The 25,443-nt window shown below is 43.9% G+C and overlaps 1 protein-coding gene across 6 annotated transcripts in view; it reads left to right on the forward strand.

Annotated features, from left to right (window-relative positions):
* Tnik (TRAF2 and NCK interacting kinase) overlaps positions 1–25,443 on the forward strand; it is a 417,009-nt gene that overhangs the window by 92,890 nt on the left and 298,676 nt on the right. For all 6 annotated transcript variants that reach the window (XM_026782809.1, XM_026782806.1, XM_013347814.2 and 3 more), the window contains exon 2: positions 3,013–3,078. In XM_026782809.1, the coding sequence (XP_026638610.1) occupies positions 3,013–3,078 (66 nt within the window). The remainder of the gene's footprint in view (positions 1–3,012; positions 3,079–25,443) is intronic.

Consider the following 25,443-nt stretch of genomic DNA (forward strand, 5'->3'; position numbering starts at 1 on the left):
AATATTAACCTTCATCAGGCAATGAAAGGAGACAGAGACAGAGACCCACATTGGAGCACAGGACAGAAATCTCAAGGTCCAAATCAGGAGCAGAACGAAAGCCTGGATTCTAACCCAGCACCTGTGACCCCTGCACTTGGAGGGTCAGGGTTAATGCTCACCCTTTACACAGGGTTACAATAGTGAGTTAGAGGCCACCCTTGGCTATCCGACCTTTTCAAAACCCAAAAATGATTACTATTAGGTATTAATAGATGTCAGCTCTTCATGGGGGTAAAAGCAGGGTAAAAGCCACCTGTGTTTGACTGGCTCAGACACTAGCCTGTGCCTCCAGGCCCTCCTGGGGTCACACAGTGCTCAAGTTACAGCTGCTTTTGGTCCTATGTCTGATGCTAACGGTCGGTCCCCTCCACTCTACAAGCCTACCTGCCATAATGTGTATCAGGTGCTTGCTCTTCTGTGCGTTCACTAGCGGTAGGCTCTGCTCTCAGGTTATGTTTAGTTTGTTTTTAACCCCCCCCCCCCCCTCTCTCTCTCTCTCTCTCTCTCTCTATATATATATATATATATATATATATATATATATATATATATATATATATATATATTAGTTCAATTAAGTCACTAACACTTAAAATTTAGATCACACCTTAAGGAAAATGTCTGGGTTTTCTTGAGAAATCATTAGACCTGGCAGTTCTGTGCTCTGATGCTGACAGGGCATTAATTAGTCTCACTAAATACCTCCTGTCCCTGTCCCTGCCTAGCCCAGGAGTGACTTCTCCAGCAGGGTCGCTTCAATCCTTGCTCTAATTTGTCTAGCCTCTGTGGATGGCTGTGCTTGGGACTCTTCAGCTATTCCTTTACATTTTAAAAATTACACTTTTTTTTTAGCTTGTATGTGTGTGTGTGTGTGCGCGCGCGCGCGCATGTGTGTGTGGATGCGTGTGTGTGTGTGTGTGTGTGTGTGTGTGTGTATGTGTGTTCAGAGGACAACCTGCTTGACTCTTTTCTTCCACCAAGTGGTTCCTGGGATTCCTCCTGCCCTCAGGCTTGCTGGCCTTTAGCTCCTGAGTTATTTTTTGGTCTCAGTTTATTTTTTTAAAGAAACAATTTCTTATCGGTTAGGAATCTTAGGGGTGAAAGCTGCCTTCTGGCTCAGACTTGAGTTTTATGAACTTTTGTGGACTTTATGGATTCATTTTCTTCTCCACTTCTTGGGATTGTGGCTTAGCAGTAGTAGCGGTGACTGTCAGACATTCACGGAGCCCCATGACACTTAGTTGGCTTTGAGGGGAGGGTTGATAGAAACCTGTTTGCTGCCAGAAACTTCCATAATCCTTCTCTTAGGTTGAATTCCAAGTCCCTCATTTACTCTGTGAGTACTGCAAATGAATATTGTACCAGGGCAGCATTGCAGATATGAGAGGGAAAAACATTCAGGGAGGTGGCTTTCTAGATCCACATTTCTTTCTTGGAGACTGTTGAATTCTGTAAAGAAGACTATTTCGTGCTTTGGAAATATGTATTAGGTTGCTCTCATAAAAGACCATAGGCATTGCAAAGGGTTTACTTGGCTTCTATGTCTTGATCACTGTCCACCATTGAGGGAAGTCAGGGCAGGAACTCAAACAAGAACAGAGACATGGGAGAAAGAGCAGTAACAATGGCTTACTCTCCTGGGCTCGCCCAGCCTTCTGTTTCCTCAACCCAGAACTATCAGGCCAATGATGCATTGCCAGTGGGTGGGCCCTCCTACATCAATCATGAGACAATAAGATCGCGCAATAAGGCAAGTCTGATGGGGGTCATTTTCTCAATTGAGGTCTCTTCTTCCTAGATCACTCTTGCTTGTGTTGTTAAAAACAAGCAAACAAACAAACAAACTAGCCCAGCACACCTTGTTTACTTCTCGTTATCCACCCTAGTAAGCAGCTCAGACATTTCAGTAGAAATAGTCCAAAAACTGCTCGAGGTGACCTGTGCCTTTCATATTTCCTCACTGTTGCAAGATCACCTTGATTCCATAGTGACAACATTGCTGATTCTTTTTTATTGTTTGTATGTGGTGATACACACATGTGGATATAGGTGTGGTATGCATGGATATGTGTGCACATATGGAGGCCCGAGGTCGATGTCAGCTATCCCCTCAGGCACTCCTCACTTTATATGTTGAGACAGGGCTTCCTTTCTCTCACTGAACCTGGAGCACAATGATTCGCTAGTCTGGCCAGGCAGCAAGTTCCAGGAACCCTCCAGTCTCGAGCTCTTAGTGATGGGATTTGAGATATATTCTCCTATGCCCAGCTTTTTAAAGTGGGTCTGTGAATGGAACTCAGGTCCTTTTGCATGCATGGTGTAGCCAGTCTTTTTCCGTCCTGCCAGCCAGCTCCCAAATAACCACACAGAGACTTATTATTAATTATGAAGGCTTGGCCGATAGCTCAGGCTTGTTTCTGACTGGCTCTTATAAATGAAATTAACCCATTTCCATTCATACGTGCTGCCCGGCTGCCCACTTTCCTCACCTATGTACTGTCCATCCTGCTTTCACTCTTCCTGCGGGTCTCCTGGTGTCTTCCCCATCCTCTTCCCAGCATCCTCTCTGCCTGGAAATTCTGCCTAGCTATTGGCTATTCAGCTTTTATTAAACCAATCAGAGTGGCACGTTTTCACTCTATATGAAAGGATTATTCCCTGACAGCATGGCAAGGACTCTGTGAAGTCATTTCCCCAGCCACCCCTTTTATTTGAATGGAAAGCAATTTCCTTTTCTCTGATTTAAATTGATCTTAAAGGTGTGATGTAATAACAAAGTGAATTGGCTAATTTCATAGCTGTGGTCTAATTAAACATTTTTTAAAAATTCATACTATTCAGTAGTTGCATCTAAAAACTGCCCTCCCCTCAAATTCAAGCGATTTAATTGCTTATTTTGAGTCTTTGCTTTTGATGATGACAGGGCCTTGCATGGTGTTTTAAACTTTGTTTTTGTTGGTTTTTCTTCAGGACCCTGCAGGGATCTTTGAGTTGGTGGAACTGGTCGGAAATGGAACGTATGGTCAAGTGTATAAGGTAAGAACGTTAAGCTTGATCATGGCTTGTGTGTGTCGCTGGGTCCTAAGCGCCAAATAGCAGAGGCGTCCATACTTGTTCCTAAATGCCTCATTACAATAGACATCAAGTGACTTCAGACATCAGTGAGTGTACTCTCCACCCTTTTGGATGTAGCTGGGTTGAACTGACTGCGGGGGCGGTGGGTGGTTGTGTCCGTGGCTTGAGAGTCTCCTGCAGTGTACATCACAGTATTTGTAATGGGAAGCAAGCCTCGGATGTCGCTTATCTGGGGTTCAAGAAGTGGTGAGATTCCTTCACTTTCAGCGTCGCCAAGCTGCTTTCCAAAGGAGCAGAGGACAACATTCCCTTTCAACACTCAAGCTATTAGGCTTCTGCAGCCACAGAAGTGAATTTGTTACTCGCCCAGGGCACGGGTCAAATGGGCTCCTCACAGGGTTAGAAGAAAGCTCGCTCGATGACAAGAGGAGACACAGGTCCACGATGCAGTCAAATGGTTAGCTTGAGTTGGAATTGGACTGCCTGCTCTTTTTAAAATTTTGCCACAAATTCATCTAAAATGTGTAAAAGATGTCTTTTCTCCTAATAAATTATCTATTTTTTTAAAGTTATAGGTTGATTCCTCTTTTGATGATTGAAAAGAAACCTAGATAAACTGTTTGGAAATAGTGTTTGGGGACATTTGGTAAACAAACAGTGTGTCCTCTGGAGCATTTCCAGGGAGCGGCCATTATTATTTCTATGAGGTGGTGATCCGGGATGGAATTTCATGTACAAATTATATCTCACTGTCCTGCTTTTAAAAATTCCTTCTTTTCCCTAAGCCTCTTTCAAGTGATCCAAAGTGTTGTTGAGGTTATCCAGACTGTGATATTCTCAGTCCTGTGGCGTTGTAGAAGTTATCCAGACTGTGATATTCTCAGTCCTGTAGGATGTCAAGAGCAGCTATGCTTAAGGGATCGTGAGAATCTAGTTTTCAAAGCATGGCTGTGAGTGGCTACGCACAGATGCTTTTATTGACCAGGAAGCCCTTTTTTGGTGCCTGCAAGGGTGAGAGACAATTCCCCCTTGTGAGAAACAACCGTTTCCTACAGTACTAAACCTTTCCAAAAAGACAGAACGGAGACCCTATGAGCTGTTGACTTGATGTTGATCCTGCCTGACACAGAAAGAGATGGCTCTCAGAAAGTGCTTTTAAATACTTGCAATGAAGATAATTAGGTTGGATGATTGTGTTATTGCAGCTTGAGAAATTGGATTGAACTCACGGTGTAACGTGGCTAATGAAGTCAACTCTATTCTAGACAGAAAATGACTGCTGATTTCTTGTCTATGTGGTGGAGCCACAGTCGTGTGCTGTTCGTTTCAGGATGGCGTTGGAGGACGCTTCCCACTATAGAGTGGATATTTAGGACCCACTTAGAAGCTTCATCTACTAATCCAACAGGTAGAACTGTGCAACCCTGCAAGAGGATAGAACAAAGGTATGCGGTACTATCATCCTGACAGGGTCCAGGGTTGCCTAGAAGGTAAACCTCTGGGAATATCTGTAAGGGAGCTACACGATTCGGTGACCTGAGGTGGGAAGCCAGCCCTAAATTTGGTAGCGCTGACCTGTTTGTTGGGGTTTCAGACCGAATTAAAAGGAAGAAGTGAGCTGAGCACCAGCATCCATCTCTACTTCTGACTGGGGTGCAGTCTGAGCAGCGGCCTCACATTCCTGCAGTGCTCCTTCTCCGCCCAGTGCGTATGGTAGCCAAGCCGCGAGCCGAAAGAAATCCTTCCTTCCTTAAGCTGCTTTCCTCCACGTATTTTATCACAATAGTAATAAAATAATGAATGCAGCATTCAATTATAAGTGAAGCCTTTTAGAAAATCCAGAATGGTGTCAAATTTCATGGCACTGCATGAGAAACAAGAACCTAAGTCCGATTAAGAACTCAGCAAGTGTTCAAGAGTCTCGCATCTTTCTAAGAGTGGGCTTCCCCAGCAAGTAGGTAGTTGACATTGTGATCCTAAAGGCTCCGTTTCCATTAGAAGAGGAGATTGCTGTCAGGTTCCGGTGAGACAGGTGACCTGGAGACAGGATATAGGGTCTCTTTCTCAGTAGCTGGTTTGTGGCTGCCACAGGTTTTCCTACTTGAGTCCAGTGAGAATGTAGCTCCAGAAGCTGCGTGGAGTTGAGCTTTTTTACCTAAAGAATCATAACTTCCTGCTTAGTCCTGGGTTTGTTTTCTAGGCCACTGGCTCAGGCTCTGTGTTGTTCCTCAGGGCCAGAGAAGGTCTTGTTTCCTCGGGACCAATGTGGTCCTGATGCTGCCTAGCTGTTACAGGATCAAAGCGCAGCAGCAGCATCTGAATTGGAAGGATGAGAACCCCAAGCTAATTAAATTGGGAACGGGTTTGCCCACCAGAATTTATAATTTTTTGTAGAATAGGCACATTGATAACATACTGTAGGCATGCACAGAAATTCTACAGCCTTGGGAAGGAATCCTTCCACGTGAAATTTTATTTCCACACAATTTTATTGTATGACAAATGTTTTCTTTACATTAAATATTAAACCTATTAATTGTTGTAATTAAATTAATTCTGCAAATTTGCCTGTTGGTGATACTGAGCTTCACTAAGTAATGTATAATTTTATGAGTAACTGAATAACTTTTATTCGATGGAATATTTATCATAAGATGTTTTAATAAGTTCTTTTATGAGAGTCACAGTACAATTTTGTTTTCGAGTAGCTCCTAAGAAACATATATCATGTGATAAATAAAAAGTACATACGGTCTTTAAAAGTATTTTCTGAGTCACACCTGCATCAGAGACAGATACATCTAGCTTACAAATAGAAATTCTTATACAGAAGCCATTAAATAATGTGTAACTTTCCAAAGCTCCCTCCAGCCTCACTCCCAAGTCTAGCTTATGGCTACATGTTGGAAGAATTATCTTTAACAGTAATCAAATGGTAATTTGATCTAGTTTTATTCTTAATTTTATTTACTAGATGACATAGGCAAATAATTTGAAAAATACTTTTTACTTTTTCTTCCTTTTCTTTTTTTTCTTTTCTGAGATAAGGTTCCTCTGTATAAACCTGGCTCTTCTGGAACTCATTCTGAAGGCCAGGTTGCCTCAAATGCAAAGATTCACCTGCCTCTGTTCCCAGAGTGCCGGGATTAAAGGTGGCCACCACCATACCTGGCTCATTAGGATTTTTTAAAGAGAACAGTATTTTCCTGTGTCCATAGTCTCCCATATAAAACAAACCAAAGGAGAATGGAGGGATTGCTCAGTGGTAAGAGTACTGACTCCCCTTTCAGAGGACACAGATTTGATTCTCAACATCTGCATGGTAGCTCACAACTATCTGTAACTCCAGCTTTGGGGGTTTCCACGCCCTCTTCTGACCTTCTGGGGCACCAGGCATACACATGATGCACAACCATATATGTAAAAAACACTTACACACTTAAAAAATAATAAAAATTAAAATAGCTAAAGGGGAATATAATGGATGATAAAAAAGAATATGTTTAAAGTACATTATATACCTGCATGAAAGTTTATAAAACTCTGTATGACAAAATAAAGCATCTAAGCAAATAAAAATCAGAGGTATGGATAGTAGGTCTTCTTGATGTATTATGTTGTACAGGGGGGCCAGGAGTCTACCACTCTGCATGTTGTCAAAGTCCATGGATAAAGCGTGGATTGTTAAAGTTAATAAGGACTGATTTACATTTGATAAATGAAAGGCAAAAGGAACAAATAACATTCAGCATTCCATATAACACAGAAAATAAACAAACCTAAAAGCAATCAGTACAGTTGCAAGCCATTTGCCAAAAGTTATGGCATTCCCCGCCCCTATTGGGAGTCCAGTGGCCTCCGACCACACTTTAGTGACATGGAATGCACTAGACACTTTTTTCTCGGCCGTGTGAAAGAGCATGAGCAGAAGCAGCTTTGAGAAGAAAGAGTTGATTGGCTTGTTCTCCATCGCAGCAGGGATGAATGGCCCCGGGATGCATAGATGGAACAAGCAAGAAGAAGGGCCAGACTCTCAGTCCTCAAAGCGCCCCCCCCCCCGAGTCTTCAGACAAGGCTCCACCTTCTAAAGTTTCCATACCTGGCCAAACACCAGCTACTGCTGTACACGTATATGTGTCAGTGGAGGACACCACAATATAGAGAGATTATTTTAATAAGTCAAAATAATTAGGTAACACTTATTAGAAAAATTAGCCTTATGTTTAAAATGAATATTGGTCTACCTTATTTCTTGATTTCCATCTGGAGGTGTAGGCTGTTCCTGCAGGGCTGGAGGAGACACATTGTGCTCCAGGGTGACAAATTCAAATGGGATTATAATGGTTCCTCAGTTTGTCTCATTTCAGTCCTCTGTGAGGTTGTGGAGCACAAACATGTTGGTTTTAGTGCTTGGGGACATTGCCATGGTACTGATAATTGTCCACTTGACAGGACTGTGATTTGCCTAGGAGGAGGGCCTGTGGGCCTGTCTATCAGGAGATTGTCTTGATTTCCTTGCGGTAAAAAAAGAAGCAAACACCACAGGTGGCTCCACTCCCTGGCTGGCATCCTAGGCTGTAGAGAGAAAGGGAACTGAGTGACAGCTTGCGTTCATCCACTGTTGCTTCCTGATAGTGTGTACCATGTGACCGTGTGATCATGTGACCATGTGACCAGCTCCTCTAGTGGCTTGATTTTCTCACCAGGATGGACTCTACCTTGAGCTGTCAGCGGAACAAACCCTTGTTGCTTTTGTCGGCACAGGAAAGGAAGGAGAAGCTAAAACAGAAAGGCACTGTGAGCGCGTGTGTTTTCAAAGGGTTCTAAGGATCCTCATGGGTCATTCACAAGCGGTCCTCCGCTAGAGGGCTGTACTCTGGTCGCCTCTGGTCGCCTGGATCTCATCCCGTTCCATTCAGTTCATTTTTCTGCTACTGTGGCTGATGTGTGTCATCTTATTGAAGCTCTCCCTTCCTGGGATGTTTTCTCTCTTAACTGCATTTCATATCCTTACGGCTATTTAAAATTTAAAATGAAATCTTCTTTCAAATGAATGCCCATCCTTCAGAGCCCCAAAGTGCCTCTTTCCTTGCTCTAAACGTCCATCTCTTTCCCTTCCTCCGGGCACCATAGTCTCAGTGGGACAGTTGGTCCACATAGACCAAAGCTCTTCATTTTCTTATCTTCTGTCCTTCAATTACTTTTTAACTTTTATGCGGAAGACTGTTTCCCCTGCACTTATGCATGTGTACCATGTGTGTACTTGGTGTCCACAGAGGCCAGAAGGGGGCATCAGATCCCATGGTACTAGAACCAAAAATGATAATGAGACACGGTACAGGTGGTTGGAACTGAACCCAGGTCCTCTGCAAGAGCAGCAAATGTTCTTAACCACTGATCCATCTCTCCATTTATTAAATTCCTATATGCATGCCAGTGATTTTACATTTCCTAAGCTTTTGGCATGTATTATTGAATTTCTATCATAGTTTCTCAGGAACCCTTTCTCATCCCGGGGCTGGCCTTTGGAGTTGAGCTGCGTTCTGCTTCAAACTCTGCTGTTTCTTCTCTCATAGCCCCTCCTTCCCAGGCCACCACTCAGATGTTCCTGCCCGAGAAAGCACTGGCCCCATCTCCAACTTCTGCTTCGCTCTTCTGTAGATTTTCTCAGCGGCAACAATTTTCTGTATCAACTTACTGCCCACTCTCTCAGTTGTGTTCTGTTTTTACTTATATAACATGCTAAACAATTCAAATACATAAGTAAGGAAAACAAGCCATGAGACTTTCAGTCATTGCAGCCTCCCTGTCTAACGCCCCGTGGACTGTGGTGGGTGTGAGGTGCGCACTGAGCTCCGTATCCCTAGATAATTCTCTTTAGATACCTTTCAATTTTCAACATTTTTCATAAAATATGTGTCTGTATTTTTGCAAGGAAGTAATAAACCAAATGTTGTATTTGTGTTTTATTGTGGGGTGTGATCATGAACTTTATGTTAGACAGTCCGTTTGTGTAGTAGAAATTTACAGAATGGGATTGAGTAATTTTGTGGGGTTCAGACTGTTGGCAGAATTAAAAATGTGGTTTTATAGAGCCCACCTTCTGAGATTGGTTTGAGTCTAACCGTGGTATGATCCAGGTATCTATTTTAAACTCATTCTGATGTGTCAGGCCTCGAGACTTTATCTTAAGACACTGCGCAGAGAATCAAGATAATAGGATACTTAGCTCTAAGTGGAGCACCCATGGGCACTTACGCCAAAGGCGCTGGGATCTTTATGTTGGAGGGGGAAGTAGACCACCAAGGGCAGATTTTTCGTGCTTTTCCATATAGTCATTCTGGCAACAGTCTGAACCCACCCTGCAGGATCCAGAAGACATTGTTTCCTGTAGCACCACCAGATTTTTTCCCAATTTTATTTAACTCTGGAATCCTTTTCTCTTCCTGCAAGTAACTCAGCCCCGTACCTCTTAAGCTATCCAATAGGACACAGCTCTGAAAGTGGCTGTAAGGAGGGCTGGTTCTCCTTGCAACAGCTTTTGGGGCTCCCACATCATTGCATCTAGAGGCCCTTTCTGTAAAACACGCCTGTAGGGCTTTCGCTCCTCTTTCCTGCAAACCCAGCTGTTGGGCCAAGTGGGATGTTGGTCTTCACAAACAGTTTCTGCACTGTGTAGCACAGGATAACTCACCTATTCCAAGCAACTAGTGATAATGTTAAGGTTACTGATAGCTGCATTCAAACAACCAGCATACTCAAACACTTTTTCCAGGAGTAGAGGATTGTGCAATCTTTTTAGTGTCAAAAACACTGATTGGCACAATGTCTTTAAGATGCTGTGGTTAGCACTAAACTTTGTTCAGAGCCATAGATGCATTTTGCTACAGTATAGCTTTTAAGACTGTTATATGGTTTTAGAGTATTTTCTTTGCTGGTGGGCAAATTTGGGGCTAACAATTTCATTTCTCTTTTTCAGTAAGTGGAGGGCCATTTGCCTTTAAAATGGGCTGGCCTGATGAGTTCTCCCTTCTTGTAGATAGCCGTGTTATTTGCATCTAATTGGCTCAAGGCCACTGACTGTACCTTTTGTCTGTTGGATACAGTGAGTTGCATGTCACCGCCTGAGTATCTCTGTCTCCGGGTTACACCCTCTTCTCAGGCTTCTTCCAGAGTTGCTGCCACACTTATGGTAGTGAACTTAGCAGGGCTGTTGACTGCAACTAGTGGGACTCACCTCACTGTGCTCCGAAGCCTCCCAGATAGCTTGAAGAACCCCAGATATCCTGGCTCTTCTCTAGAGATCTGGGTTAAGTTAGGCTCTTGTAGAGCTCAGATACAGCCCGAATAGACAGCCAGTGAGTCAAGGCCTTGGCCTCTCAGGCCACAGAAGAAAAAAGGAGGAAAAAAATTTTCAATCTCATTGTAGAAGCTGTAGCGTGACACAGTGAGTCACACAGTAAACCCTTTTATCCAAGTATCTTTTCTTGCACGTGTTCATTGCAAAGAGTCATTGATCTGGTTCACAGCCTCCAGTTTCTGCTACACAGTTGATGCTGGGTCCTCACTGTGACTCCTCTTGGTTATTTTGCTGCTTTCCTGGATTGTGGAGATCCTGCAGCTTTGAGTCTGCAGAACCAGCCCCTTCACATGCTCTAGCAGATCATAGATGGGGTGAATGTTGGGGTGAGCCAATTCATAACCCTCGTTCTTGGCCTGGGTAGTTGTAGGGTTGATCAGCCAGCCAGCTCTTCCCTGTCCTCACCAATAGAGAGAACTCTCCTGCATTGCCTTGGCAAGTTCACCGCTTGTAGAGATGGGCAAGGGGCAGGGTCAGTTCTCCCGCTTTCATGTCCTCAGGGCTGGATCACCCACACCTACACCTTCAGGGCCAGTTCTTATGTTGCCCAGGAGTGGGGTAGGACTACTCTCCCTAGTGCTGCAGCTGGTCAGGGGCAGGACCAGTTCTCCAACTCTTCTGACCTCAGGGCCAGCTCTTTACCTACTTCAGTTATTGATGGGCAGGTTGGAGGGCCATTTCTCCCTGACTCATGCTACCACACAGTAGATGGGTAACAGGGACATCTCTTCCATGCTCACAACTTCAGTTATTGATGGGCAGGGTTGGAGGGCCATTTCTCCTTGACTCATGCTACCACATGGCAGGTTTGGAGGGTCATTTCTCCCTGACTCAGGCTACCACACAGCAGACAGGTAATAGGGACATCTCTCCGATGCTCACAAGTTCGGGGCTAACTCAGCCACAATTCCACCCATGGGCTTAGCTCAATTTTGCTTCCCATGGGAGGTTCAGGACCTGCTCTACTGAGTATTGCAGCTAATGATGGGCAGGGCCAGTTCTTCCACCCTTCTGACCTCAGGACCACCAGCTCTCCCACCTGCCTCAAGCGTTGATGGGAGGGGACCCCTTTTATTTCTAACCTAGGGTTCTAACTGCATTTATACACTTTACAGCTTAAGCTATAACCTTACTCACCTTCATAATAAGCATCACAGCGTTTATGCATATGGCATAATCTCGCTGTCCAATCTTCAGAAAGCAAAACAAGTCAGTTACTTCATATGTATTACAGGCTCTGCAAGAGCAGTGATCATTCTCTGAGGGTTTCATATGGGAGGTGATGCTTGAGTCTTAAAAGGTAGACAGATAATATAGAAAGGTATAAAGTAGTCTCCGGGATGGAGCCGTATTAACCAAGGCTTGATGCTTGCTGATTGCCCACTTCAGGGTCAATGGCAAAAGTGAAGCAGGACTAAATGTAGACCGATGGTTCCTCTGCCTCTCTGCCATGACTGTGTGTGCCGCGGCGACTTATTAACTTTTCCGTGACTTAGCTTTAAGGACAAATGGTCTCTGGTGGGAGTGTTCAGTTCCATAGAGGTGTGAAAGAGGATCTGGATAGCCGTGTGATTTGTCATGTTTGATACAATAATCAATAAATATTATGAGATGATCCATACTTCATTATAAAATAGGCTTTGAGTTAGATTTTGCCCAAGTATGGGCCACTCAGAGCTGAGCAGGAATGCAGCTGTGTTGTTGCTCAGCATGTTAGTTTGAGTTTGAGTTAGTTTATGAGGATTTAACCCATTGTAAGTCAAGGAACATCTGTGTAATGAATGGATTGTGCTGGAAGTCTCCAGGGTTCCTTCTGACTACAGAACCATTACAAGATGATGTGTTCCAAATGTCTAACATAACACAAAGAGCTCTTTCTGTCCTGGTGGCATTTCTCAGGGAGCTCTGTTGAAGGTGCACACAGGGAGCCTTTTGTGCCACTTGCTCACCAGGTTCCAGTGGTTCTCAGGACCTCCAGAAATGAAACTTTCGATCCTTTTCATTGTGGCACCAAAGACCAGAAAGTCAGGGCTCTACCAACTGGCCACATGCCAAGTCCATAATAATCTGCATTTTTGATATGAAATGAAAAGACAAAGTTTTCTATCAGGGCCAGACACAGACTGACACTTCTGTGCCCACTTAGCCTGTGTTGGTTCAAAATGCTTCCATGCCATCTTCTAACAATTCATGGATTGGAAGATAAGTTTGCACACAATGCCCTCATGATACTGGCTTTGGATCCCAGCATGTCTTGGTGATTATATCATATTGTCAAGTAATTAAATACCAATAGTTACTACCGTACAATGACCTTTATTTTTGAGTTGTTATTTGTAACTTGCAAAATGAAACTCCATCAGGATTATAGGTGCAGAATTCGAAGCTGTTCAGTTTTGAATGATTTGTGTATAGAAAACATTTCAGGCCCTTTACAAAGAATAACCAATTTCCTGAGCACTGAAATTGAATTTGTTATCTTTATAGTAAGTTTAACCTCGAGTGTATTTTCATAAAAACCCACTTGGATATTTTTGGATGTGTGTGATAAGCAAATGCAGTTCATACTTTCCTTGCTGAGCATCTGGGATGAGGAGAGCAGCCTAGCAAGGGGAGGGGGAGGGGGAGGGATTGACTTTTTCTGGTGAGCTCTGTGGCCCTGAACATAGCTTTAGAACCGTGCTCTGTTGCTCTCTTTACACGGAGATGCCCAGAGATTCTGGTTCCACTTCGTTCCTATTTGCCACAAAGGAATGAAAACGTGGTAGTTGGCTCCCCTCAAACCCTAAATAGATACAAGCAAACTAACACAACAGTAATTACAACACTAAGCATGTTGTATGTGTATACTACAGGGAAGGGCTAGGAACTAAATTGGGCGAAGAGTTGGGTCTCCCTTAGGGAGAATGTGCTCTGTTTTAGGAATTCTGCCTGCGGTTTTATACTATGGCCCACAGACTGGGACATAAGGTCTTTGGCAGGCCGTTGACACATTGGCTGGGTTTCCTTAAAGCCTTTCTTAGGAGATTCCGTTTGATCTGTACATCATTTCAGGGAAGCGGCTTACGGCGCTCACTTCATTGTCACCCTTCCAGCTGCACCTCTTTCCCTTTGTTCAAAGACACGCATAGCGCAGATGGAGCCATTTTAGTCCTTTTTAAGGACAGCTTCAAAGGCAGTAACATCATGCAGTTCTTTCGCTGGACAATCACAGCCAGCATCTGGCTCCAGAAGTTTCTCCTACTTCCAAATTTGAATCCCTATCATGATTCCTCCAGTCGCTGCCTCTCCTTAGTCTCCTCTCCATCTCTCTCACCCTCTCCCTGCCCCTCTCCTTCCATGTTCCTTATTGTACTCACTCCCTCTGTTAGGGTCTTGCTGTACAGCCAAGGCCACAGCAGTTCTAATATAACCTCGGCTTCCTGGTGCTAGGCTTAAAGGTGTGTGCTACCATGCCTGGTCATGGGCATCTCTCTCTCTCTCTCTCTCTCTCTCTCTCCTCTTTCATAAAACTTTATTTTTAGAATGTACGTGTCTGTTTTCAGGTAGGTCTATGCATATGAGTCTAGGTACATGAGGTATTGGGTTTCCCTGAAGATGGAATTATAAGCAGTTGTGAGCTGCCCAACATGGATGCTGGGATCTAAAGTTGGCCCTCTGCAAAAGCAGTATGTAGTCTAAATTGCAGAACCATCACTCTATTCACGCTGTTGTACACACACACACACACACACACACACACACACACACACACACGTGTAAGCCAGAGGTTGTCACCATGTGTGTTCTTCCAACGCTCCCCACATTTTTGTTTTTTGAGACAGGGCTCTCTGGCTGGCCACCAATCCCCAGGGATCTTCCTCCCCAGCACTGGGATCGCAGCCATGTGCTACCACTTTTAAAAACTGGGTGCTTGGGATAAATGCTTTCTTTCAAAACTAGGTTCACAGGCATGGCTCTAAAACCGTCCATGTGGCTAAATGCAAAGATGAAGTTCTCAGCTCATGTGAACTTTAGGACGCTACTGCACACATCTGGGAGAGGAGCATAGGGTCCTGGGCTTCTCTTCTAGCGAGTCTTTGGAATTATAGAGCCAATCATTGGTCTCGAGGAGTACAGCAACTTCCATAAAAACATCTTATTTCACTTGATCTTGGTAATGTCTCCATAAATTAGAGGAGATAAAATTATGCCCATCTTTTTTTTTTTTAAATTATGCCCATCTTAACAGCGACAGAACTGTGGTCTGAGAACTCGCTCTGGCCTTTGTGGAAGTCCTCCAGGGTCTGACCATGTAGGTTGTCTAGATTCTCTACCTACACTGAGAAAATTTCCCACAAGAAATTCAGATACAACTTGTCTCAAATGTCGGCCCATTTCCATGCATTGCATTTTCGGAGTCTCTATTCAGTAGATCCTGGATATGTCTGAGTTCAAAATAAGAGCCCTCTCGTCATGGCGCTGCATACCTGTCACCTCAACACTCAGGGACTGAGGCAGGAGGATCACAAGTTGAAGGCTAGCCTGGACAACATTGTGAGACTATCTAAAATGAAATTTAAACTGAAAATAGATGTAGAGCAGAGATGTCATAATTCATTTCAATGTATAATTCTTCTAATCTTTATATCCAAAGTATTCAAGTATGATGGACAGTTAGGTAACTGATCACAGATTTCTTAGTACTTGGACACAGTGTGTTTTTATATAACAAACAATAAAAACAATACAGCAGCCTGTTCCCAGTGATGGAACCAACATTGCCTGTCTCCAATGGTGGAACCAGCATTACCTGTCTCCAATGGTGGAACCAGCGTTGCCTGTCTCCATTGATGGAACCAAGGTTGCCTGTCTCCAGTGATGGAACCAGCGTTGCCTGTCTCCAGTGATGATGGAACCAACGTTGCCTGTCTCCAGTGATGGAACCAGCATTGCCTGTCTCCAGTGATGGAACCAGCGTACTTGGGCTTGTTCTACATCAGCCCAGGAGAACATACCTGCTGACTACCTGAAGTGCTCGGTGCTTCTTTCTCATGATTCTCTACATGTTTGTTGAACGGAAGTGATTTTTTTCTCCCGGCAGCACCTGTGTGCTTTTGCAAGTGGATGAGTGATGAATCATACTTCTCTGGAGTCGGTGCCAATGTTTGCCAGGTGACTGAGCTGTCATTTCCCTGTAATCTGAGCAGAGAGAGGACCACTCACTGTGACCCCAGTGGTGCTACAGGGAGCTGCTCTGTGACGCTGCACTTCCTCTTCAGTGAGGACACAGGCTCCGCATTAGGGGTCAAGGGTAACAAAGAGCATTGGGATAGGCTGAAAGGAAGGAAATTTGAACATTCTGCTTGGAGGGCAATTGCTACAATATTAGGATAAAACTATTTATTAGATATTTATCACAAAAGCCAGGTAGAGATATCCATGCACAGACTCTTATATTGGCTTCTGCTAAGGGCCATGGGATTCCTTTTTGATTTGGGTGTGTGAAACCCAGGGACACCAGTGATGTTCTAAAGGCCATTATCAGACATTCTGATGAAAGCTTCTGGGGACATTCATCTCCCTCTTTCTCTTGATATGTCACAACAGTGAAAGTTAATGAAAACACAGGACAGCCTGTCCTCTTTGGAAGGAGTCAGAGTTGCTTGCATTTACTCTTAAAAGAAGGTTTCAGTGAAGCAGGTTCTGATTTTCCATGGCTACCCGCTTCTGGCAATTTCAGCGGGAGGAAAGGAATTCTCTGACCTAATTGTTAAGCACATTTTGTTCTACCGTTTTGTACCCACTTAGGTGCTTTGCGAGATTCTTCAGAACTTCCACAACCACTCATTCCCTGAAGGATACTGTCACAAGCTCCCCAACTCCCTTCTATGAGTGCTTCCTGGGGGAGCAGACACTGGGTGCCAGATCCTCTGAGTATACTCAACATTCATGGGATAGGGAGGTGGGGAAAACAGAGGATCCTTAAGGAGCCTGGTTGCCCTTCTTCTTGGGGCCTACAGTTTATCTGTCATTCAAGAAAAGGTTTGTATAAATAAGACTAATATCTACACCCAACCATATGAGTAAATACGTCAGGAATTAAGATGTGGCCAAAAAGCCAGTGTTGATAGAGAGTAAGGAGAACACATACATATGCATGCACACATGCATGGAAGCATGCACAGCCTGCTGTCGGAAATGCAAGATAACCACCTCCCAAACAAAGAGCTCTTTGTTTGAATATTTTTTCCTGGTCAGGAAGCATTTATTTATAAATGGCTTGTTCAGTTGATGAGTAATACCTTGGTCAACTGTACCTCTGAAGTTTGTCCTAAAATCCACACAGCTCGTTACAACTTCCAAAGGCCTTTACTTTTGAGCTTCTGGTCAGTAGATTGATTGGCACTGATGGCGTTTCTCTCTGAATCTGATCACTGTTTACCTCATTCTCCTTCCACTGTCTGCCTTGCCATCAAAGCTGATGGACGCCACTTCATGTCTCTGTCTCCACGAAGGATCTTTGAATTTCTGAACATCAAATTCAAACATTCACTTGGAGTGTCATACCCATTGCTGACAAAGAAGACAAACGCTTTAGGATTTTGCTTCTCAGAAAGGCCAAGGGTGAGACAGAAACAGCATTGGCGCCTGGCTCTCATATTGTGCCCACCAAAGTCTGGAAGAGCTGCCCTTTTGGCTCTCAAGGTCTTATGAGGTTTCCTTTCCAGATTTCCTGGAAGGGCCAGCCCAGGTGCTCAGATTTCAGTCTGAGTCTGGGAGCACACAGGGATAACTTCTCTATGGCTTGTACTGATTTCTGTAATCAACACCGGTGAGACTGCCCCTTCACACTTTCAGTGATTGCAAATGCCCAGTGTTAATTATTAGTTCAAAACACAAGGCAGTGGGGAGGGCTAATCTATGCAAGTGCGTGTGTTTTGTACCATTTATATCTATATATACCTACACTAGACATCTGTCTGCCAACTGTGCATCATGAGTATGTATGTATATATGAAATCTAGTATATATTGTGGTCTGCCTCAGGTTGGTGTTTGCATTGACTGTGCTCTATGCTTTCCTGGGATAGGATTTTTTTCTCTATGATAGCAGAAGTTCAAGGTCATACTGTTCCTTTACTGTGTACAGGAGTTGTTAAAAGCTGATTGTGGGGGCTGGAGAGGGGGCTCATTGATTAAGAACATGTACTGCTTTGTCAGAGGACCAGAGTTAAGTTCCTAGCACCCACACTAGCAGCTCCCAACAACATGCTAATTCTAGTGCCAGGAGAGCTGATGACTTCTCGTGGCCTTCATGGGCATTCACACTCACGTACACATATATACCTTACACAACACATACACATGATTAAAAGTAAATTTTAAAGTTCATTCTGTTAGAGAAAGCATGGTTCTTACTAGCACTTTCACTGTGGGGTTGGAGGTTGAATGTATTTACAAAATTTCTCAGACCCAGGCCAGCTGGCCTTGGTGAGTTCCCGATAGAACATCCCCATTGTCTCAGTGTGTGGGTGCACCCCTCGCTGTCCTGAGTTCCTTGCTCGTGCTCTCTCTCCTTCTGCTTCTGATTTGGACCTTGAGATTTCTGTCCTGTGCTCCAATGTGGGTTTCTGTCTCTGTCTCCTTTCATCGCCTGATGAAGGTTAATATTCAGGAGGATGCCTATATGTTTTTCTTTGGGTTCACCTTCTTATTTAGCTTCTCTAGGATCACTAATTATAGGACAATGAGGACTACTGAGAACTCAAGATCAATGGCAATGGGTTTTTGATCCCATGGCACATACTGGCTTTGTGGGAGCCTAGGCAGTTTGGATGCTCACCTTACTAGACCTGGATGGAGGTGGGTGGTCCTTGAACTTCCCACAGGGCAGGGAACCCTGATTGCTCTTTGGGCTGACAAGGGAGGGGGACTTGATTGGGGAAGGGGGAGGGAAATGGGAGGCGGTGGCGGGGAAGAGACAGAAATCTTTAATAAATAAATAAATAAATTTCTCCCATGCTGGATATGAGTTCACAGCAGAATGACTGAAGCAGGCAGGGATGCAGGGGGTCTAGACCAGCCTGGATTACAGTATAAGTCCTTGCCCCAGAAAATAAAACCAAAAAATATGCTCCAAATAAAATTCTAAGAAATAGTGAATAGCTGCAGTTCTAAAAGTTTTAAAACCATAATACACATTATTTCTCATTTTTACCGTCAGGAGAAAAAAACTCTTTTAGCCAAGGTAAGGTGGAAGACTGGGTACCCCAGTGAAAGTCCCCAACAGCCTTGGAACTGTGAAACAGGCAAAGAATATTAACTACTTTCCAGATTTAAACTGGAGGTGAAGTGAGCTCTTGCTAGGATAGCTTAAGGACCCATATCTTTGCATCCTGTGGTTAGGAATACCACACTTTTGGTGTGTTTTTAAGAGGCGGTTCTTCTCTTCTGGTTAGTGAGTCTCTTTCAGGGTCAAGGCTGGCAACAGAGGAAGCGCTAGCATGTAACATGTCTATGAACTTATGTGTGTTGTATGTATGGACAGCCGCACAGACTCCAGCGCTTCAGAATGAGGCCTATTTAGCATTTCTGCTTTGCAGATAAATTCTGAAATTTGACTTATCGTAGGCCACTCTGGCCATAGAATATACAGCCCTGGAGATGAATTCACCACCTTTCGACACCAAAAACTTGGCAGCTATAGTCCATTGACTTACTGAAAGTGTGGCAGGGCTTACTGCTCAGCTCAGGTGCTCAGAGACCTAAGCTTTGATCAGTATTTCTGGTTTAACCTGGAGTTTCTTAGATCTGAGGATCCCTTCATAATGAAGGAGCTACAATGCTATGATGTGGTTCATCAGTGTTCTCAAGCGCTTTATTTCTCTCCTCCGGCCAGCTAAAAAGGCAGGGGAAAGGCTGTTTTGTTGTTTACAAATGGCCAAGTAAGTATTGGTGCTCATGAAAGACAATTAAAATTTAAAAACCCAGCCAAAATATTTTGCTATTCTAGAAAGTTCTTGGGTAAGACCAATCAAATATAACCTTGACACTACTTTTTTATTTCTGAGTACACTAAAACCTCATTAATTTTCAGAGAGGAGACTTGGGCTAACCCTAACCTTTCAAGGAGACTTAGAATGAAGAATTTACCAAGCAGTTTAAGAGTATAAACAGGAATTTGAGAAGTTTGTTGAAAAGCGTCTGTCCTTAAGTGCCTTCAGGTACCTTCAACTATTGTTTGTTTATCCCTACTGATATGCTAAAAGAGTGTTTCCTCTAAGGAATTTATGCTTTCTCTGTAAGTTGGCTTTCTGCATGTGTTCGGTCACCAATCTGTGCGGTATTTTCTCCCCTGTGTCTGTAGTGGCCATTGCCTGGCATCTGAAGCAGCCAGAGTTGGCGAGTCCTTTACTGAACCCTCATGTAAAGGTCTGGTCATTATGGAGACTTAGAAATCATTAGCTGCTTGTGGTGTAGATCCATGACCCCCAGAGAACTCAGAATAGGTGCCTTTATTATTACAGATGGAGATATGTTTATCTTTGTGTGTGTGTGTGTGGGGGAGGTAGCCTTGTGGAATTTGAAAGCTTACATCTAAAAATGGAGCAGAGACTTGTGAGGGTCATTCGGGTTTCAGATGACACATGCAATAGGGGAGAGTTCATGGGTCATCCTTTGTTGGAAGCAAATGAACAGCTCAAGTATTGCAATGCATATTCTCTCGGAAGCACGGTTATTCATCTGTGGACGGGACCCTCTTTACTCCAAGTGTGGCCTGCTGGCCTGCAGCATGCTGGCATCACCTGGAAAGTGGTTAGAAATGCCGTTGCCTGGGCCCTCTCAAGGCTGCTCAGAGATGTCTGCTTTTAAAGAGGATGCCCTCAGTGACTTCTACATCCATTTCCATACTAAAGGCAAGAATTGAGGACATTTTCCTTGGTCCTAGGAGTCCCTTTCCTAGATAAAGAAAAGCATCCATTTAGAGCTCAGGATAGGAGGATGCTGGATATCAATCAGTAGACCTGTTGAACATTTGACTCCCCTGAAAACTAAGATCCTTAAAGACAAGGCCTTGGTGGCCAGTCCTTGGACTTGTTACTGAGAGCTAAGTCACCTTTGAATGATGTGATTAGAAGAACAGTCATCTCGTTTCGGGCACTGACCAGAACACTGATGTGAAATTTGTGGAGCTTATGTGTCCACCAGAGCCAGACTGGGGACACTGGCACCTAGGGTGCACTGAAATTACCCCGACATCTCAGAAGTTCAGTGAGTGTCCTAAACCACATCTTTCAAGATAATACCAGAACTTAACCTGGTGTTGTTACGTTTTGTAATAAAATAAATAGTGATAATAAAAAACCCGCAGGAATCAGAATAAATGAATCATCTTCATTTTGAAAGCAAGATGTAATCAGCATATCATGGCAGTGTAAGAATGGGACACAATACATTTCTTGGAGCATTGTGTCGCTGGGTCAGTCATGCTGGGTAACTAAGATGGCTTTCTTTCACTAGATGTGCCCAGTGTTATGGAGGCAGAGTCATCCACACCTGTGCCCTGTTAGAACTCAGGCCCAGCCCCTTTAGGGCGGTGCCCATGCTTAAGGAGCAGATCTCTCCCACAGCCTACAGATCAGGCCAGGTCTCCCTGCAGCCTCTGGAACCGACCGAGTGTGAAGATGTCTGTGCTGTAGTCAAACGTTAACCCCTAATTCATGGTTCTATCCATTGCCTGGCTCTCCTATGGTCTTTGTCATGAATGCTATGTCGGACTCAAGCTTATAGTGAAAAATTCCTGTCACCCCTTCAAAGGTTAAAAAAGTCAGATGCGTCCTTCGTCTGGGATTTCTCTGAAGATTTCTTGGGCAGGTCTCTAACAAGGCTCCTCTGCCCCCATTCTGAACCGTGTTTGTCTCATATTTATTTTACCTGTTTATTCTACCTATGGTTCACGGCAATAGTGATGCACAGTATGCATGAGGAATGTATGAGGCAGATAAACATGTCCAGGAGCTGTTATTGCAATGGGGGGCAGAGGACTGGAGCTTGATAGCATCAGCTGTGGAGCCACAGTCCTACCGAAGATGTTAGAGTCCTGGCTCCATGTCCCCAGACCCCAGCGTGTGGCCTTTTTTGGGGTCCCCGACCTCCTGATTTCGGAAAGGCAGCTTCTGTTATCGAATAATCCCTCAGGTATTTTGTTATAGCAACACTCATGGACTAAAACAACATTGTCTTCAATGGTTTGTAACTCTTTTGCATGTGCCCCAGAAATGCATTAGCTATTTTTTTGGGGGGATAGAGGATCAAGCCTTCAAAAGCTCAGAAAGTGGTCTTACTCTGGGAGCAGATAAACCACTTGGAGAAGGAAAGCCACCTTAGTGTCCTGCTTTCAGAGGATCCTGAGGACGAAGGGCAGCGCCATCTCACAACACTGAATCTCTGTTCCAGGGGAGTAAGCTGGGCTCTTACAAATTACTTTCAAATAATGGGAAGGAAGTGTGTTTGTCTGCATCCAAAGTGCAATGGAAATGGAGTGAATATAGGAATATTAGGAATATAGAGCCAGAAAATTCTTTTGACTTTTTGTGGTCTTGTTTCTAGATGGGCAGTTTGGGGACAGTGTGTCTAATATGTGCAGATGAAGGCTTCACACTCCACTGTGTGACATTGCCTCTTGGGCCTTCGGAGTCAGCTTCCTCTAGACCCCAGCTGATTCATCCATGCCCTGGGGCTGCTTGGTCTTTGTGAAACCATCCAGCTGGCAGCACCCTCCCTGATGTCATTGCTGTGTGAATGTCTTATTCTTGTGGGGAATCTTTATCAATTATCTGCTGCTGTCCGTATGACACAGGAGTTACTGTAGGATCACTTTATGGGCTAATAAAGGGAGTTGCTTTGTCTCCACTGACAATGCTCCTTAACTTTCTTAACAGCGTGAATCACTGCTTCTGAAAACAATCATAATATATGTTTCAAAACAGAATTCTGTGATTAGATCACTACCTGGAAGTTCTGTCCGCCCCTCTGGATCCAGGTTGGAAATCTGGCTATTAGCTCAGGATTTTTGGTTTCTGTGGGTTTTTCTCCTGAAAGATGAAGGTAGCTCATACACTCCATGACACTCTTTATGGTGTTTTAGCGACTCTCAGTGCTACTCAAAGATCGGCTGTGTGTGTTCCAGCTGCATGATCTGTTACTGCTTTCACAGCCTGTAGTTTTTAACTTGCTTTTTCTATTGTTCCTGATACGCAATGACCCAGTTTTGCTCACCTCACTGAGAGGTCTAGAAACTTCTTATAGGGGAACAGTGGGAGACTGCCAAACCAGAATATATCTGATATCTAGTTTTCCATCCTTAATATTCTAACAATTTCCCCTATATAGCACGAAATAGTGTGGTTTAAATGATTTTAAAGATAATTCCTGCAGACGTATAAGCTTACAGCGTTCTGTGTCTTCCTGATACAATCTGACACAGAAAGGTGTGTCTCCAGGAGGCAAACCATTCTGGTTCAGAAGGCAGAAGACTAAATGACACATATTTAGGAACAAAATTGAGTTCATGTGGATTTATTCGTTGTCAGTTACAAGAAGTCGCTTAGTGCTGTTGTCTCCTTAGGGTGATGAAATCCCTCTGAGGGTCTTATAAGGACCTTAGGGGGGCATATAAGAATCCATACAGCTTCATTCCATTTCTGGATATCTGTAGCTACCTACTTGGATTCTGGGTGTAATATACACAGCAAGTCTTTTAGTCAGGAGAAGGATCATGTCTATACAGGCTCTTGGCTGCATCTTTGTTTAGGCTATCTTTTGAAGAAGCCTTTTCCCAAGGTCTTCTTGGTAGGAAGAGGGTGGCTTTCCTCTCCACCCCCATGGCTGTTAATGGAGAATGGACTCACAGAAAGGCTATTGTTCCAAAGATTAGATCTCTGTTCGCTCACCCCACCTGACTTCAAACCTAAGTGCTGTATTTGACATTCGTCCAGATTGCTGCTGCCACTCCTGTGGATGCTATGTTGTGTGGTGTTCTGTTGTGTTCTAAAGGATCTTCATGGGACTGGAGAGATAGGTCAGCTGTTAGGAGGTCCTGAGTTCAGTTCCCAGCACCCACATGGGGCAGCTCATGACTGCCTGTAACTCCGGCTCCAGAGGCTCTGACACCTTCTGGTTTCTGCAGCCCTCTGCACGCACATATACATACCTACACACCAGTACACATGCTTGTAATCACTTTAGAACAGGTCTTTGCTGTATTTTCTCTTGAAAAGAAAATGTGAATGTGTCACCCACTTGGCTAATTTCCTTGTAGGTGTTACCAGCAAAATGTCATCCTAATAAAGTCCAAAGGAAAGGTGGTATTTAGTGTAGGTTCATCTCCTTTGAGTTGGATGTAGCCTGGTGACCGCTCAGTCCAGCGCTATAAAGCTGTGTAGGCACCGTAACTTCCACATCTAAGATCCAGACACCCCTTAGCACTAGCCTGGCCATCAATGAGAAAAGAAAGATTTTTCTGTACTAGGTATTTAGTGTCTGAGCTGGGGTGTCTTATTATTATTTTTTCCTACTGTAAGGAAATGAATGGAATGTTGTGATGTCAAAAGTCAAGTAGGAGACCCCTAGGAAATCATCACTGTGTTCTGTACTGAGTTCAATCCAAGACCAGCTCATTCTATCTCTTAATTAGTTCTTGATTTCCCTTGCTGTTTTCAGTGTTAAGGCAATGCACACATCTCATTTACCTGTCCACGGATATTACCTTGCACCCCTGCTTTCCCACTGGGCAGCCAGTGGCCTCACATCCCAGTGTTTATTTCGTCCTATTTCTATCCTGTCTAATGCCTCTCCAATGTATCCCATCTGTTCAAGACCAGACCCCGGCCTCTGTGTCCAGACTGAGCTAAGGTGTTGTTCGTCATCACCGTCCAGACACACCTCTTCTACCACAGCCCACTCAATTTGCTCCCTCCCACTTCAGGACCATCTGCCTACTTTCTGGAATGTTCTCTTCTCATTCACTCTGTGTCACTTCCTTACAGAGTCTTTCCTTGTACTCTAGAACCTTCCAGGCACTGTTTTAGCTACCAGAGTCCTAGGCAGTCTTCACTGTGTCACATAACACCCGCATCAGACTGCCAATCTACAAGGACACTGACTTGTCCACCCCATCACTTTCACCATCAACCTTCTTGGCCCCCAGGACTGTGGGAGCGGAAGAAGACAGTTGGTACATGGCTTGCATACTGAGTGTGTATGTGAACAAGTCTACTCAAACTATCAGAGATTTTACTATGGCTCATACCTCTGATGGTGACAAGGTTATAGAGCACATTTTCAACAGTCTTCTGCATAAGTAAGGAAATGGTTGCTCCGGACATACAGGAGAAGGTGTGGATGGATGGTGATTCAGGCCTGATGAACTGCTGGCTTTTTCGATCCATGAATGCAATTCCTCTGTAGCTAATCTTTCCTCCTCTGGATGTCTCTCCTTCAGACACACTGCCACATGGTTGCCACTTGTTCCAGATCCTGCTCAAATGTCATTTATTAGAGAAGCATTCCCTGACTGTCTCAGTGACAGCAACGCCACCCAGTCTTCTATTTGTTTTCGTGCCTACCATGTTTTTTTTCCTGGTAGTACTCATTGCCATCTGTCATTCATTCATGCATTCATTCATTCATTCATTCATTCTTCATTCCACTCTCTGCGAGACTGTATTTACGGATAAGGATACTGTTTGGTGAGTTCCCTGTCCTTTGCACTGAGAACAATGATAAACATCTGGGGGACACTACATGTGTTTTCCAAATGTGTATGACCATAGCGGAGAAAGTGCAATATTTTATGTCTGTTTCTTTGGGAGAAAAACGAAGGAGAAAAAAACCATTTTTTCACTCTTTTGTCTCTGCTTGTGATTTATCATAATTGCTTTTTATTTATTATAATTGTGCTATCTATCAAATTTATTTATTTAT

This window comes from Microtus ochrogaster, chromosome 1, assembly GCF_000317375.1.
Source record: "Microtus ochrogaster isolate Prairie Vole_2 chromosome 1, MicOch1.0, whole genome shotgun sequence".
Lineage (NCBI taxonomy): Eukaryota > Metazoa > Chordata > Mammalia > Rodentia > Cricetidae > Microtus > Microtus ochrogaster.